This window comes from Silurus meridionalis, chromosome 22 (genome assembly GCF_014805685.1).
Source record: "Silurus meridionalis isolate SWU-2019-XX chromosome 22, ASM1480568v1, whole genome shotgun sequence".
Lineage (NCBI taxonomy): Eukaryota > Metazoa > Chordata > Actinopteri > Siluriformes > Siluridae > Silurus > Silurus meridionalis.
Genome location: NC_060905.1, coordinates 3,484,674 through 3,502,322, shown reverse-complemented (window position 1 = coordinate 3,502,322; position 17,649 = coordinate 3,484,674). Strand labels below are relative to the sequence as shown.

Here is a 17,649-nt window from a genome sequence, read left to right as displayed (position 1 = left end):
TTGTGATAGTACACAAACCATGTACTTGACTACATGTATATATTACTTTATATTACACTTTTGAATTGTTAACATCTGGCTGACAATATTATCTGTGCCAGATCCTCGAAAAAGCAGATTAAAATGATCCTTCATTCCCCAGGCAATTAAATTCTTATATTCTTCTTTCTCTAGTGGTAACTGATGGTCAGCTGGACTGGATATTGTTTTATTCAATTTGTCTGGGTTTTTTTTAATACACACACCGATTGTGATTTGTTAAATATCTGTGTGAGTATTCTGCAAACATTTCCCTTTCCCTACGGGGATATTTAAACTGAACTAAACTGCTTTCACAAAGCCATGAAGATCTGCTTTCCATGCTATAGAGCTACTTTAATACTTTTAGGGATGAATGTGAATGCTGGCTGCACCCCAGGTCTCCTCACCTCACCTACCTCAGTACTGCCTTTACTAACACTCTGTGTCTGAATAAATCTCACACAAATCTCCACCAAATCTGGAGGAACATCTTCCCAGCAGAGTGGAGCTTATTATAGGAGCAAATGCGGAATGAGAAGCGCAACCAATCGAAAGCGTGATACATTTGTGTATTCTGTATTGAAGTGAAACAAGATGATGAATAATGGTGTCATCGCTCATTATTTCAAAACCTTATGAAAAGAAATTGCAGAGCGTCTGCATGTGTAACATCCTGCCACAAAGCAGAATGAAGTAGATGTTAGCTGAAGTTCTTTGCCCTCGGAATCGATCAGTTTATCTCCAGGCTGCTGTGTTAACATCGTTACTGATCTTCGTCCAGTCACCTTGAGGTCAGATGCACATTTCACTCGTTTCTTCTTCTTCCTCTCTCTCGTCGGTCTGCGCTGAACTTAGAGGCGATCACCTTTTCTTCTCCTTGCTCTTGTTTTCCATATGATCATTTCTCTGAGTGATAATGTGCTACCCTTAAGCCGCAATGAGACCGAAAATTGAGTGATTCCGCTTTTCCTGAGCCTCAGCTTTCTCCTTCAGAATTGCAAGTGATCTTCCTTAAGTGCTTTAATATGAGCTGGTGGTGGGAGAAAGAGGCCTTTATTATCGAAATGCTTCAGAAATTAAATGGCTCGGGATCTTATCTTATCTTCTAAATGTGAGTTGTTCTCTTTATTAATTCATTCCAGAGAGTTTTTAACCAGAGACATTGGTTAGCGTATACGTTTTTATCCTTATAATTGGAAGTTTATCCCTAATGAGTGAGACAGTAGATACTGTGGCATGAAGAAACCTTAAGAGAAACCAGACTCAAAAGGGAACCTCATCCTCATCAATCAACATCCATCCATTACATATTAGAGCATATCAAAGAAATGACTAGAAAACCATCTCATTCTTTTTATTAGCCAACATGTTATTATTGTCACGCTTTATGTTAGGAAGCTGTGGTCAGCCATGATACAGCACCTTGGAGCACAGAGGGTTAAGGGTCTTGGTGATACTGGGGCTTAAACCTCTGACTTTCTGATCAGTAATTCAAAGTCTTAACTATTTAGCTACCACCTCCCTGGTTAATAGAAGGAACTTAAATAAGTGGAGAAAAAAAGACATTGTATTACGAACCTTTCCACTTAATAATATAATTGTTGTTGGAGGTGGGGCTGGAGGTAGCAGAGCTGAAGATGTTGAGATGTTTGTTGGGAGTGATGACGATGGACAGGATTAGAAATGAGTTTATTAGAGGGACAGCACATGTAGGACGTTTTGGAGACAAAGTGAGGGAGGTGAGATTGAGATGGTTGGGACATGTGCAGAGGAGGGACATGAGGTATATCAGTAGGAGAATGCTGAGGATGGAGACACCAGGAAGGAGGAAAAGAGGAAGAGCAAGAAGGAGGTTTATGGATGTGGTGAGGGAAGACATGCAGGTAGTAAAAGAGGCAGATGAGATTTGTGTGAGATTCATTCAGACACAAGAGTGATGTGATGTGAGGAGACCTGGGGGTGCAGTCAGCATGTGAAATTCATACCAAAGTTGTTCAATAGGGTTGGAGCTCTATAGCAGGAGATCTTCCAATCCATGGAAAGCAGATCTTCATGAAACTGGCTTGTGCATGGGGCATCGTCATGCTGGAACAGGTTTGGATCTCCTACATCAAGTTCAGATTTCATTTTACAGCATCCAGAAACGTCAGATACTTTTGTGTGCTCTTCAGATTTGTGGTAACAGTTTGGTCAAGAACACATATGGCTTGAAAAGTTGGGTGTCCCAATATTTTTGGTCTTACAATGCATGTTGCTGCTATTGTTAAAATCACGTCTTATTGTTGTAGGAAAGATGAGCTGACGTTTGTGTGGATTTAAAGGAAGTTACACGGGATTTTCACTGTTCCACAGCGACGTGGGGGCACTTGTTTCTTTAAATTCTTACAAATGATGTAATAAATGTTAAAAAATTTGAATTTGCTCATCTTCTTGTAATCTGCTCGGATTTCGGGTGATGCAACTTCTCGTTTCTCATGAAGATTTACAAGCGTTTAATTGTGGGTTATCGTGTTGAGCAAAAGAATAAAAGGAAGGAAACATGCTATTCTAATCGATTTTCATAATATGTGATGATAAAAAAGGAAGGAAGGAAAGTAGTGAAGCAACTATACCACTGATTATACCGTTTCAAACAGTGTAATATTTTTGTTGTTGTATTATTTCACATTTTATTAAGCGCTTAGATTTATGTTTTAATTTTTTGCTTTTCATTGCAGTGAAACTTTCTGTTGTCTGTTTTTGTTTTTATTTCCATGAATTCCATTTTGGCACAATTCAACACTGCCCCCTAGTGTCTCTCTTTCTCTTTTTCTCTTTCTCGTTCCCTCTTTTTCTCTCTCAGAGGTTCAACATCATATACAATAATAGCACAGGTGGCAAAAGTACACAAATCCTTTACTTAAGTAGAAGTACAGATACCCATGTTTAAAAAAAAATATAAGTTTTTATATAAAATATAAGTTCTGACTACACTTTTTTACTCAAGTGAAAGTTTGCGCTCTGACAAGTAAAAAGTAGCCATTATTACTAGCTGTTTTAGTGTCACGCTGGTAACTGGATGCCACATCATATTACTATTTAACCGCACTGTTCTGAATGTTCCTTAAATTATTACTGAAGCTCAAGCTAAAGCCTGAAGACAAAATATTCTCGTAAATGTTTTAAAGTAATTATGGTGTTTTAAATGACGTAAATTATCAGGACACCAAACAGATCCTTTGCTATGTTTCCACACGGACTTTTAATGAGGTGATACCGGAGAAACTGCACCACTTATAACTTCCATACGGATTACATAATCAGAGAATATTTGCATTTGATGTGTGTATCATTATTGTGTATCTTTATCATTATTTAAGTAGACATTTCAAGCTTTCTAAACATACATTTATTATGTCTGTGAGGCAAATATTCACTGAGATTCAGGGTGTTTTATTTTATTTGTTTGTGTGTCTGTGAAGAGAGCTGACTGAGATAGATGAAAGCACACCGTCTGGTTTCTTTACGTTACAAAAGCACAGCGTTTTGTTGTTATTATATGTGTGTACAAATAAACATAGACTCTTTACAGATTCCAATAATGTATTGCTCTTATCTGTACGACCCAAAAAGACAGTAATTTATGTTTGTTTTCAGTGTTATCAGGAAAAAAATGCCACAAACCCTGCCGGTGCGTTTGTGGTCCCCGAGAGGGTTAATTTTGTGCATCATGGGGATTTTGGTGCAGATTTGAGACTTGGCGCGTCAATAAAACAAATTAAAAATTTTTAAAAAATTCCCATGTTTATTTATTTATTATTTAAGTATGAGCAAAGAAAAGACATCGTAAATAAACATGTGTTGCGCTGGAGATTGTAATTACCGCCTCTTTTATATTTATTTATTTATTTTTTGTTTGTTTGTTTGTTTGTTTATTTATTTCTTTATTAATATTTTCATAAAAAATGGTCAAACAGAAATGTGCGCTGCGTTAATCGCTCGTTGCGTTAAAATAAATTTGCATTTAGACAGCCTTAATTAATATATTAATACAAAACGAATAAAAAAATCTGTTACCCAATAAATGTATCCAGGCTGAACATCCACCATATAGAACACAAGCAGAGAAAAGATGATGATCAGGTGATCAGGAAAATCTCTGTTCTCAGTCATGTTTCCATCACTGACTCCCTCTGTCTCATCCACGTTAACCCCGGACTTCTTACTGCCTTCTGCCTGCTCGTCATTAGCTTCGTAAACTAGCGTACGTCTGCGGTGTGTGAGAGTCAGGAAATGATACAGCAGTAGTGGATTGAAAAAAACTACACAGTAACAAGAAACAGACCGATGGGCTGAAAACGATGCAATGAGAAGAAAAAACAGTGACATTTTACCTAAATTAAAGAGTCTGTTTTGAAAATGTAAGTGTTTTGAAAAGAACAGATATTTGTGTAATGACTGAAAGTAAAAATTTGTCTGGAAAAATAAATAGTAAAGTAAAATACTGATACCAGAACAATCTACTTAAGTACAATAACAAAGTGTTTGTACTTCATTACCTCCCATCTCTGATTAATAGTAACAATAAGAATGCAGTCATACACCCAGGATACATATAATCTAGTGTATCTAGGTGGGCTTATAGAGGTGTTTGGTTATGGTGGTAGATGGGGTTATGGTGGGTAATTATAGTGTTTGAGTGGGTTAGAGTGGGTGGTTATGGTGTTTGTGGGTTTGGGGGTTGGTTAGGGTGTTTGAATGGGTTATGGTGGGTGGTTATGATGTTTGAGTGGGTTATGGTGGGTGGTAATGGTGTTTGAGTGGGTTAGGGTGGATGGTTATGGTGTTTGAGTGGGTTAGGGGGTGGTATGGTGTTTGAGTGTGTTAGGGAGGTGGTTGTTGTGTTTGAGTGGGTTAGAGTGGGTGGTTATGGTGTTTGAGTGGGTTAGGGGGTGGTTATGGTTTTGAGTGGGTTAGGTGGGTGGTTATGGTGTTTGAGTGGGTTAGGGTGGGTGGTATGGTGTTTGAGGGTGTTAGGGAGGTGGTTGTTGTGTTTGAGTGGGTTAGAGTGGGTGGTTATGGTGTTTGAGTGGGTTTGGGGGTGGTTATTCTGTTTGAGTGGGTTAGGGTGGATAGTTATGGTGTTTGAGTGGGTTTGGGGGTGGTTATTCTGTTTGAGTGGGTTAGGGTGGATAGTTATGGTGTTTGAGTGGGTTTGGGGAGGTGGTTATGGTTTTGAGTGAGTTAGGGTGGGTGGTTATGGCGTTTGTGTAGGTTAGGCTGGGTGGTTATGGTGTTTAAGTGGGTTAGGGTGGGTGGTTATGTCGTTTGGGTATGTTAGGGTGTGTGGTTATGGCATTTGAGTGGGTTTGAGGTGTGGTTATGGTGTTTAAGTGGGTTAGGCTGGGTGTTTATGGTGTTTGGGTGGGTTAGGGTGGGTGGTTATGGTGTTTGAGTGGGTTAGGATGGGTGGTTATGGTCTTTGAGTGGGTTGAGGTGGGTGGTTATGGTGGTAGGGTGGGTTTGGTGAATGATTATGGTGTTTGAGTGTGTGATGTTGGGTGGTTATGGTGTTAGGGTGGTTTAGGGCGAGTGGTTATGGTGTTAAATGGGTTGGGGGGGTGGTTATGGTGTTTTGGTGGGTTAGGTTGGGTGGTTATGGTGGTAGGGTGGGTGTTTATGGTGTTTGTGTGGGATAGGGTGGGTGGTTATGGTGTGTGGTTATAACTCTCTCTCTCACTCCCCATCCCTCATTCTATCCCTTTGTCTGTCACGGTTTTTATTTTTATTGATTTGAATTGAGTTTGGTGTCAGTGCAAGTCAGAAGTCATCTCTGCTTTAATTTACAGCTTGTTTTACATCCGAGCAGTGCAACAAAATGCCTGAATTGTGTAAACAAAAATTATTAGCAAAAACATTTGCGTATTGTTTCAGTTATGGAAATGATAAAAGTTTGCTGTTGTAATTAATAATCCAAGAATGAATTTACTGTTCATACCCTCAAGCTGATTGTTTTTTAGTGTCAATTTTCTGTCAAGGTTCTGTCTGGAACGTTTCAGAGGATCTGAAGCATGAAACTCAGGAATTTGTGTGTCACAGCTGCGGCGTTTCAATTAATTGTATTCACTGATGCTTTGGGTAAATTTGTAATATACTGTGTGCGGGAAACGTGTGGTCATAAGGAAAATTGTAATGTCATGTCAAGTTATTTAACATATCTAAAAGAGTGTATTGATTTCGGGTGAACGCAGACGTAACAATAAGAGGGAAATTGTATGTTTTGTTTAATTTCTCAGTTTCAGACGTTACTTTGTCATCCATTTTGTGTCTCCAAGGAGAAAAATACTCCATATACGGAAACTTGTGCTTAGGATACATTCAATGCATTTGCAATATAAAGTACAAAGTGTCGTAGAGTGACACAAAGATAAAGTATGTATATCATTATTCTGACAATTATTACATAGTTTATAGTGTTTTATTCCACTTATACAATTCAATTCCATTTTATTTCTATAGCGATTTTTACAATGGACATTGTCTCAAAGCAGCTGAACAGAATGTATACAACAAAGAAATATGGCAAGGAAAAACTGCTATGAGGAAGAAACCTTGAGAGGAACCAGGCTCAAAAGGGGAACCCATCCTCCGCTGGGTGACACCAAGTGTGTGATTATAAACCATCAAATCATTACAAACACCAAAGAGTGAGAAATATCATAAGCAGTGAAACTGGACATTCCTTCTATAAAACAAAAAAAGTCATTGATTATAAATCACAATTGTATACGTTTACTAAATGTAATAAACGTGACACTCGTTTGAAATGAAAAAATGCAATTTCCAGAGCAAATTAACGATGTTTTAAAATCAAACATACTCGATTGAAGTACATTTTTACATTTTAATTAGATTTTAGTTTTTTCAAGTGAAACAGATATTTTTTAAATAAGATCAGAAACTGAATCACTCCAGTCACAGTGAAACAACCAGGTTTAATTTTTTTTTCTTGAATTCAGATGTTCAGAAGTCAGATATCTGGTCATCTTTCACGTTAAAAACGTTCCTGCAGAAATCAAAATACTTACAGCGTCCATCCGATTGGCATCGTATCAGTAATCATCAGTTAGACTCTGATTCAGGTACGAGAGAAAACCATGAAGCTGCTGTTTGTGTCTGAGACGAGAGGCTTTATAAACAGAAATCAGGAGTGACGTGTATTCACGGTAGGAGGGACGAGTGACTGGAAGCCACCCTTGGGAATTCAGGATCGAGTCTCTGTCAAGTCTCTGAGCGTCAACACATCTCCAATGCTGTACTCGAGTGGGTTCATGCTCTAGAGCAAACACATACTGTGTACATTTTATGCCTCATCACTCACATGAAACCTGCACTGCCTGATAGAACTGTGATATAGAAACACCCCTGAAGATGAGATACAGTCCATTTAGGAGACCATTGATGCAGCTGAGATAATTTAGTACTTTAGGAGAGATGAGAGAAAGTTATTTATTACTTTGGAGTAATGGATTTGTATTTCAATCATAATGGATCCAATGGTTTTGTTGTTTTCAACATTTCTTCAGCAGAACCTCTTACATTTTGCATCTTACATACCCAAGTGGTAGAGTACTGGATAAGATGGTGGACCTGATGTGGAATTTGGTGGACATGATTTAAAATCTCAACAAGTAGCCTCTTCATGGCATATGAGCTCGACCCTTAACGTTGAGCTGTATAAATGATAGAATTAAAAGTCGCTCTGGATAAGGGGCATCTCCCAAAATGCTGTAAGTTTTGGACTTGAAGTGGAACTTTTATATATATATATGTTTATTAACAAACATTTTCACAACAATTTTGAGTTCTGATCAAAAATCCTTCGTTCAAACTGTCCAAGATTACAATTGCGCCAAATTGTTTTGCCCCCGAGTTTTCCTCAGTAAACCGTCGATAACTTCAACAGTGAGGAAAGTATTGTTGCATGTTCCTTTTAAGCCTCTTTTGAATCAAGTTCCTCTCAAGATTTCTTCCTCCATTGTCAAAAATAAAAAAAATTTCAAATGTGGTTTAAAAGTGAGACCACAGATCGTTCATTCAGTCCCACTCATCTTCTCATATCTACAATTTCCAGATGTCCTCCATCCGGATCACAAAATGTTCCCAAGCCAACCATAACACCTAATCTCTGCCCTGGGGTCTGTGTTTAGTGAGATGGGTCTGAAATAGCTCTCTCGGGAAACAAGGACGAGGGGAACCTTATATGGCACCCAAACCACCGCTCAGATCGCAGCTGTCAAAGTTTTAACATTATTGCCAAGTTTGTCACATGTGCACAACGTGTTGTTTTTTATTTAATTTTATTTGTATTATGTAGCACCTCGGTCCTGGGGAAACGTTGTTCCATTTCACTGTGTTCTGCACTGTAAATGGTTTAAATGCCAATAAAGCCTACTCGACTTGAAAGTTCTCCAGGATGAGGATGAGGTTCCTTTTTGAGTCTGGTTCCTCGAGTTTTCTTCCTCATACCATCTCAGGGACTTTTTCCCTCACCACTGTCAGGGTAATAGGGATATGATTATATAATAATATTATGGGGACTAATTTCTGAATTAAATGTCCCTAGACAAACAGGCATAATCATAAAATACCAACTTTTTTTGTGTTTTTTACATTTTTGTATCATGAGCTAAATGTCTTTAGAAAATGTAGAATCTGTAGAAAAGAGAGAGTATTAGATACATGTTTATGAGTTGGATGTGTAGTTGATATTTAAAGAAATAAAACAGCATTTAGCTTTGAGTTCCTCAGTCTCAAAAGAATTGGGAAGCATCAAGAATTCTTGGTTGATCCTTTGTGAAATAAGAATTCCAACATCTTCTTTGGAAAATAAGAATTCCAACATCTTCTTCACTGAGCAACCACTTCTACTGCAGTAAACAGTGAAACAAAACCATACTTCTCCAGGACTGAGGTTTATTCCCACTGTATTCAGGAGTCTGGCGGTTTACAAGAAGAAGCTGTTACACAGTCTGGATGTAAGAACTCAGCATGCGGTGTAAATGTCCACGATGATCTTCGGAGCTGCAAGTGCTTCATAAGGAACTGTTACGCATCCAATGAGATCTCGAGAATCTCTGAGGAACCCAAAAGACGAATTTACATAGCACACCTTTTCTATGAGTTTCTCTCGCATGATTGTTTGGAATTGGTAGATGTAATGTTTCGAGGTGAGTTTCGAAGGTGAATTAAGATACAATATTGCGAAGCATTCGGCAACACAAACGCCAGATAAACACTGTCAGTCCTGTGGCTGTCACCTGCAGATGTCACTGGAGAAAACGTCGAACAAAACACTGGTCCTTTCTCCAGAGGCCCGGCTCAAAACGATCCACCCTCTCTTCGATATTCCAAATTCCTTAGGGCTTAATGAAGTTTCATACAGAGAATTCGATAACTCCAGCCAAACATTTTGATCCGCTGCATCGATCGTCCACGCCGATCCTCTTCTTCATAACGTCTGTAAGTTTTTTTGTTAGTTTTTTTTTTACCGAATTTCATTTCCTGTCTATTGCTGATCGATTTGGGTCTGTTGATTGATACGTAGTTTATGTTTTTTACATTTTTGTATCATGAGCTAAATGTCTTTAGAAAATGTAGATTCTGTAGAAAAGAGAGAGTATTAGATACATGTTTATGAGTTGGATGTGTAGTTGATATTTTAAGAAATGAAACAGCATTTAGCTTTGAGTTCCTCAGTCTCAAAAGAATTGGGAAGCATCAAGAATTCTTGGTTGATCCTTTGTGAAATAAGAATTGATTGATACCTAGCGTGCGGTAAATATGTTCATTTAATGGTTCGATTCATTATGACCTTATGACCTACTCATCACTTTACCACGATCACGATTATCATCAGCGTTTAAAAAAAGAAACGGATTTACAAAAATGTGATCCAAGTGATTCGTTTATCTTCTGTACTAATTTAGTTTTTTGTTTTTGTGTCAATAATAAAGTCTTAATAAAATATAATAATAAAAAAAAGCATTAGGGTCCAAAAAATAATGGTTTAATGTTTCATAAAAAAACTTTTGTGTTACTAAATAACTAGGAATGGAATCTAAATACCTCAAATATCAGTGCTGTATGAACACAAATTTTAGAGATGTTATAAAAGAAATACTGTATAATATTAATTGGACAATTTTACCTCATTTCTCTGTTTAATACACCTCTAGATGGTTTCCGCTTTCTCTCTCTTTCTCTCTCTCTCTCTCTCTCTCTCTCTCTCTCTCTCTCTATATATATATATATATATATATATACATATATATATATATATATATATATATATATACAAACACATACTGTATATACTGTAGATTGCAATTTGCACTTCTGATTTAAAGCTTCATGATTCATTGGGTCTGAACTTTGCCACAATAATGTTAAATCCAATCAAATCTAATCCAATTAAATCGGTTTCTGCAACGTTCTAGAAGCAGTTACATACAAACAGACCATTTATATCAGGAACCAAATCGATCTATGATAAGAATGTATATACTGTATGAGGTTCAGATATCATATACGCTATGCATTAAATCCTTAAATTATGCATCAAGAGCATCCGAATCTCTGCACGCTATCATAAAAATTCACTCGCGTTATTCTCAAACACTCGATTCGCTTCGTCGACATTTCATCCGATGCGGCTTCCACACTTTTTTAACTCTAACAAGCTGCGATTCCCCTGAGATTTCCATCAGATTGATAAACACCTCGTCCATCTTCAGGGAGTTGCTTTAGGTGAGCGGTGTATTTGGGAACAGGTCCCTGTCCCACACAGAGCATTCTAACAAACCTTCAGGGACACGCCCGTCCTCCCAGGTGTCCTCTCTGTGGACCTGCAGAGGGCGGAGCTAATCACCAGGTCGCTTATAAAAGATCGGAGCAGTCGCATAGTTTTTTTTTTTTCAGTTTAATGTCACGTTCATGGTATTATTGGTACCGTACTGGTACTACGATAACATTCAGAATGTAGAGCCTGATGGCATCAAGAACACATGTATGACTTCATGGAAGTGGGTGTGGCCAAAGATCAAACACAGAGCTGACCCTAAATTCATTTACATATAAATATATTTATGAACATATTCGTCCTTAAAACACGTTGCTGTAACAAAATAAGCCCATATTAGGTTCAGATGTTTACAAAGCACTCGAGTTGTGTTTATAGTTTTCCTGTTAACATTTATAGTTTTAACAGCAAAAACATTTACTGGAATTAAACAGAGTCTGCTGTTTTTTATTCCATGAACGATTTTGTTTTTCTTTTTAATGTTTGGGTTTTGGATACTGTTACATCGAGACATACCTACATACGAAAGAAAGAAAGAAAGAAAGAAAGAAAGAAAGAAAGAAAGAAAGAAAGAAAGAAAGAAAGAAAGAAAGAAGAAAGAAGAAAGAAAGAAAGAAAGAAATGCAAAAAGATTAAGAAAGAAAGGAAGAAAGGAAGAAAGAAATCAAGAAAGAAAGAAATCAAGAAAGAAAGAAAGAAAGAAAGAAAGAAAGAAAGAAAGAAAGAAAGAAAGAAAGAAAGAAAGAAAGAAAGAAAGAAAGAAATGCAAAAAAGTTTTGAAAGAAAGAAAGAAAGAAAGAAAGAAAGAAAGAAAGAAAGAAAGAAAGAAAGAAAGAAATGCAAAAAAGTTAAGAAAGAAAGAAAGAAAGAAAGAAAGAAAGAAAGAAAGAAAGAAAGAAAGAAAGAAAGAAAGAAAGAAAGAAATGCAAAAAGTTTTGAAAGAAAGAAAGAAAGAAAGAAAGAAAGAAAGAAAGAAAGAAAGAAAGAAAGAAAGAAAGAAAGAAAGAAAGAAGCATGGGAAGCATTTGCCTTTTAACATTTTTGGAAGACATGCGTAAGACAACTAGGAAAATGGCAAAAAGATAAAAAAAATTGGACAGTGAATGAAAGTTCTGTGGACAGATGAGTACAAAGTGGACATTTGTGTCTCGACCAGAAGAACTTGTGTAAGATGGACAGGAGAGAAGATGTGATCAGACTGGAAGCTGATCTGCTCTGGGATAAACAAGAAAATCTCCAACTAGAACATCTAGTGAAGAACATCTCTGGCGAGTTTCACAAGAGACACTGCAAAGTGTTTAAGCTGAAGGTTTGGAGAAACGAACTGCTGCGTGCGTGTAGAGGGGTTGCTGAGGGAGGGTTTTTCAGTGGAACATCTGGACATTTATAAATTTATTTAGTTAAAGTCAGTCTTCATATACGGTCACATGACCGAGTTTGTTGTGTAGAAACAAAAGGAACTTTTATAAAGAAATGATCACCAGGTCACCTTCCACCTTTTATATTAATATTTGATTAAAATAGTGAAAAATTCTGGAGCAGTTACGGCTCATAATCACATTTACCTTGAGTTCCTTGTCACATCTGTTATTTTAATAAGTGAATTAATCCCACAAACTCACCCATTAGAAGTTTACAGAAGACCTAGTAACAGTAAACCAAGTAACAAGGAACACGTACCAGCTTGTTACTGATGCACTTTTTTAATCTGACACTTGATGCAGTATGGGTTCAGTGTGTGTGTGTGTGTGTGTGTGTGTGTGTGTGTGTGTGTGTGTGTGTGTGAGTGTGTGTGTGTGTGTGTGTGATATTTTATTTCTTGGTTCCAGCCAAGTGATTTCTTTTCTTTTGGCAACGGAGCACAATTACAAGTTGTGTTCATGATTTCTGAGATGTGTAAATGTGTGTGTGTGTGTGTGTGTGTGTGTGTGTGTGTGTGTGTGTGTGTGTGTGTGTGTGTGTGTGTGTGTGTGTGTTGCTGCTGTTTGTACAGAACTTATTCCCCCCGTGGCCTTTGGCACAAACTCACAGGAAAACACAATAACAGCCCTGAGCTGCAGACGCTGTCGTCTCGAGACATCTATTTGTGATCTCTGGTTTATTTTTCTGACAGTGAGATACATCGTGATGATGATGATGATGATGATGATGATGATGATGATGATGATGATGATAATAATGATGATGATGAGGATGATAATGATGATGATAATAATGAGGATGATGAGGATGATGGTGATGAGGATGATAATGATGATGATGATGATGAGGATGATGGTGATGAGGATGATGATGAGGAGGAGGAGGATAAGGATGATGGTAATGATGAGGATGATGGTCAAGGGGTCATGAGGATGATGATGGTGATGATAAGGTTAATGATGGTGATAATGAGGATGATGAGAATGGTGGTGATGATGAGGATGATGAGGATGATGGTGATGATGAAGATGATGATGTTGATGATGAGGATGATGATGGTGGTGATGAGGATGATAGTGATAATAATGATGATGGTGATAATGAGGATGATGAGGATAATGGTGATGATGAGGATGATGATGGTGATGATGAGGATGATGGTGATCATGAGAATGATGATGAGAATGTTGATGAGGATGATGATGAGGATGATGTTGATGATGAGAATGATGATGATGGTGATGATGAGGATGATGGTGATGATGAGGATGATGGTGATGATGAGGATGATGATGGTGATGATGATGGTGATGATGAGGATGATGATGGTGATAATGAGGATGAGGATGAGAATGATGGTGATGATAAGGATGATGATGGTGATGAGGATGATGGTGATGAGGATGAGGATGAGGATGATGAGGATGATGGTGATGATAAGGATGATGATGGTGATGAGGATGAGGATGATGGTGATGAGGATGATGATGATGATGAGGATGAGGATGAGGATGAGGATGATGTGATGATAAGGATGATGATGGTGATGAGGATGATGATGATAATGAGGATGAGGATGAGAATGATGGTGATGATAAGGATGATGATGGTGATGAGGATGATGATGGTGATGAGGATGAGGATGAGGATGATGAGGATGATGATGGTGATGAGGATGATGGTAATGAGGATGATGATGATGATGAGGATGAGGATGAGGATGATGATGATGGATGATGATGGTGATGAGGAGGATGATGATGATGAGGATGATGAGGATGATGGTGATGATAAGGATGATGATGGTGATGAGGATGATGGTGATGAGGATGATGGTGATGAGGATGATGATGATGATGAGGATGAGGATGGTGATGAGGATGATGGTGATGATAAGGATGATGGTGATGAGGATGATGGTGATAATGACACAACAAATATTGAACACTAGACTGTTGAAGCACAACACTGCACTTCTGAGTGAATGAAAGCTGGAGGAATGAACTGAACAGTTATGGATGTAGTGTATTAATAAATGAGGATTTACTGTTATAATCTGCTACAGAATGAAACCTACTCAGGCAGTTGTGTGACGTTTCTGCGTTAAAATGATGACGTTTATCAAAACAATTACATTTACATTCACACTGGGGCACAAATGGAAGGTTGTAGGGGCAGCCGTTGCTTAGTGGTTAAGGCATTGGTCTTTGGAACGGAAGGTTGTGAGTTCAAATCTCAGCTACGTGATGGTTCCACTCCTGGGCCCCTGAGAAAGGCCCTTAACCCCATAACTGCTCAGGGAGATAAATGTAAGTTGCTCTGTCCACCAATTACTGTACAGTACAGACCAAAAGTTTGGACACACCTTCTCATTCAAAGAGTTTTCTTTATTTTCATGACTATGAAAATTGTAGATTCACACTGAAGGCATCAAAACTATGAATTAACACATGTGGAATTATATACATAACAAAAAAGTGTGAAACAACTGAAAAATGTCATATTCTAGGTTCTTCAAAGTAGCCACCTTTTGCTTTGATTACTGCTTTGCACACTCTTGGCATTCTCTTGATGAGCTTCAAGAGGTAGTCACCTGAAATGGTCTTCCAACAGTCTTGAAGGAGTTCCCCGAGAGATGCTTGGCACTTGTTGGCCCTTTTGCCTTCACTCTGCGGTCCAGCTCACCCCTAAACCATCTCGATTGGGTTCAGGTCCGGTGACTGTGGAGGCCAGGTCATCTGGCGCAGCACCCCATCACTCTCCTTCTTGGTCAAATAGCCCTTGATGCCTTCAGTGTGACTCTACAATTTTCATAGTCATGAAAATAAAGAAAACTCTTGAATGAGAAGGTGTGTCCAAACTTTTGGTCTGTACTGTAAATGCAAAAGAAATGGGGCCACACAACAAAATAGCAAAGTATGTAGAATTTAATAGTCATCAAATCGAAATCAGATTTGTTTTTATCTTCTACACGGCAGTACAACATGGAGTCAGATGTATGAACCTCTGAATAATGAGGATGATGATGTCCAGGTGGAAGATAAGCTTGCCAAAATTCCCATTTAAAGGTTATTAATTTCTATTCTTTTGTATTCTTTATAGATTTGTCCATCATCATCTCCATCACCGCACTCTGAAGCCATGCAATATATGTACAATATGGACCTCAGGATGAACCTCACCACCGATCCCACTGCAGCCTCTCCAGAGCTGAACACGACCCCTAAACCCTTCAGTGTGTTTGATGGATGTGACCACATGCTCGAAGCCGTCCTGTTCGACCTGGCTGTGCAAAGTTTCAACATACTCATAGGATTTCCAGCCAACATCCTGGTCATCGCCATCCTGATCCGTAACCGCCATGAACCCTCCACCTCCGACATCTTCCTGGGCTGCCTGGCTTTCATGGATGCTTACTTCGGCCTCATGGTCCCAATAAGCTTCCTCAATCTGTTCTACTGGAAAACCGTGAAAGGTTATTCGGCTCTGAAGTTCTCCTACGGCGTGAAGGACACGAGCGGGCCGCTCTTCCTTTCCTGTATCTGTCTGGATCGCTTCGTTGCCGTGGTCTTTCCCATCGCTTTCAGTCAGCTGAAGCACGTCAAGTACAGGATCGGCCTGTCCGTGTTTGTGCTTTGCCTCACCTTCGCTTACGCGTCAGCTAAGACCATCGGCGGCCTCCCTAACTTCGAGAAGATCTTTACAGGGGAGATCCTGACCACCTTTACCTGGATGGTGATCTGCAACTTATCCATTTTGTGGGCCCTGAAGCGCTCACGAGGTGCGGGGAAGGACGAGATGCACCCCATGAAGAAGAAGGCCTTCAAGATGGTGCTCTCTATTCTATTCATTATCATTTTTAACTACCTCCCTCTGGTGGCTCTGTTCCCCTTCCAGGATCATTACACACCCCTGGTCTTCTCCTGCTATGTCCAGCCTGTGGGTTACGCCTTCCTGAACATCAGCAGCAGCATCCAGCCGCTCGTCTACCTCTCCCGCCTGGAGAAGATCCCCTTCCTGTCCGAGTCTTTGGTGAACAAGCTCTGCTGTAAGAAAAAACCAGAGCAATCTCCAGCTTAGTGCTTCATGTCTCCACAAGACTCAGACTGGTCCAGATTTAAAAAATGTTCAAGATTATTTGCATCATAAAAGCGATCAAATATAAATATAATAATTTGACACAAATTCAATGTTCAGCTGGGTTTATTATTTCTGCAAAATTATTGGCACCCTTCATAAAACATGATTAAATACGGCTATAATAAAACGTCAATTTATTTACTCGCTTCATTTCGAGTTTAAAGCTTTTAATCTGGTGTGATTCATTTGTGCAAAATTATTGGCACCTTTTCACTTGGAAAATGTCTTAATACACTTCTTCATGATGAACACTTCCAGAACTTCTAGAACATGTGGAATAGCAGGGGGTTTTTTATATCAGGGAAGAAATTCCAGATTCCGGATCCAATCGGGATGTCGTCTTCAAAACACTGATGGAAAATGGTATAATAATCGAAAACCAATCTGGAAATAATTAAAAATAAATAAATTATTCTAATGAAAATGATCTGATCTAGAATAGAATAAATTTGTCATACAGTAATTGGGCTTAATAGTATTTTAACCGCTAATCATTTTTAATTTTTTACAATAACTAAACCAACAAGCACAATTTTTTGCTAAAGGCTTTTTGGTTTCATTATCATGACAGACGATATTTATATTTTATTCAGGTAACACTTTATATTTGGGTAAAAAACTACAAAAATACAAAATATCTGGAATTCAAGAGCAGTTTCCAAATGGGTTCTTATTATAAAGATTTGCACCATATTTATATAAATTCATTCAGGTTTATACGTAGTCCCTGCACCTCTGACCTGAGAGGTTCCAATTCCATTTCTGCTTTGTGTAGCGTTTACATGATCTGCCTATGCTTCAGTGGTTTACTCCAATCTCTCTGGTTTCCTTCTGCTGACTGGCATTTTAAAATTCTCCTTAATGTGTGAACATGTGTGTGTGTGTGCAAGTGTTTTCCATGATGGGTTTACGTCCATGTCCCGAGTGTCTCCCACCTTTTGGCTCGAACCCCCACCACGGGCTACCAGGAGCGAACGATAATATCATTCATCTTCATCGTTCATATTCGTTTTTTAGGGTTCAATAAAGGCTGCAGGCAATTCTGTATGTATACTGATACTGTATTTGCACTTTATTGTGTGAATAAAATGCTTTATTTTTGAAAAATAAACTTTTTGTCGTTTCTAGAAAGATTTCCTTGCATTAGCATTTAATGACATGTAGCCTAAATACTATTTACTAGTGATCATTTAATATTGGACAAAAAGTATAACGATGTGATACAT

The 17,649-nt window shown here is 38.4% G+C and overlaps 1 protein-coding gene across 2 annotated transcripts; it reads left to right on the top strand.

The window, feature by feature from the left end:
- Nucleotides 1–733: 733 nt before the first annotated feature.
- On the top strand, nt 734–16,851 carry LOC124376267 (G-protein coupled receptor 183-like). 2 transcript variants are annotated; one of them, XM_046835269.1, is made up of 2 exons: nt 734–812; nt 15,386–16,851. In XM_046835269.1, the coding sequence occupies exon 2, from the start codon at nt 15,425–15,427 to the stop codon at nt 16,361–16,363; it is 939 nt and encodes a 312-aa protein (XP_046691225.1). In that variant the 5' UTR covers nt 734–812; nt 15,386–15,424; the 3' UTR covers nt 16,364–16,851. The 2 variants fall into 2 exon arrangements, with proteins under 2 accessions (XP_046691225.1, XP_046691226.1); XM_046835270.1 differs by lacking the exon at nt 734–812 and adding an exon at nt 9,459–9,522.
- The last annotated feature ends 798 nt before the right edge of the window (nt 16,852–17,649 follow it).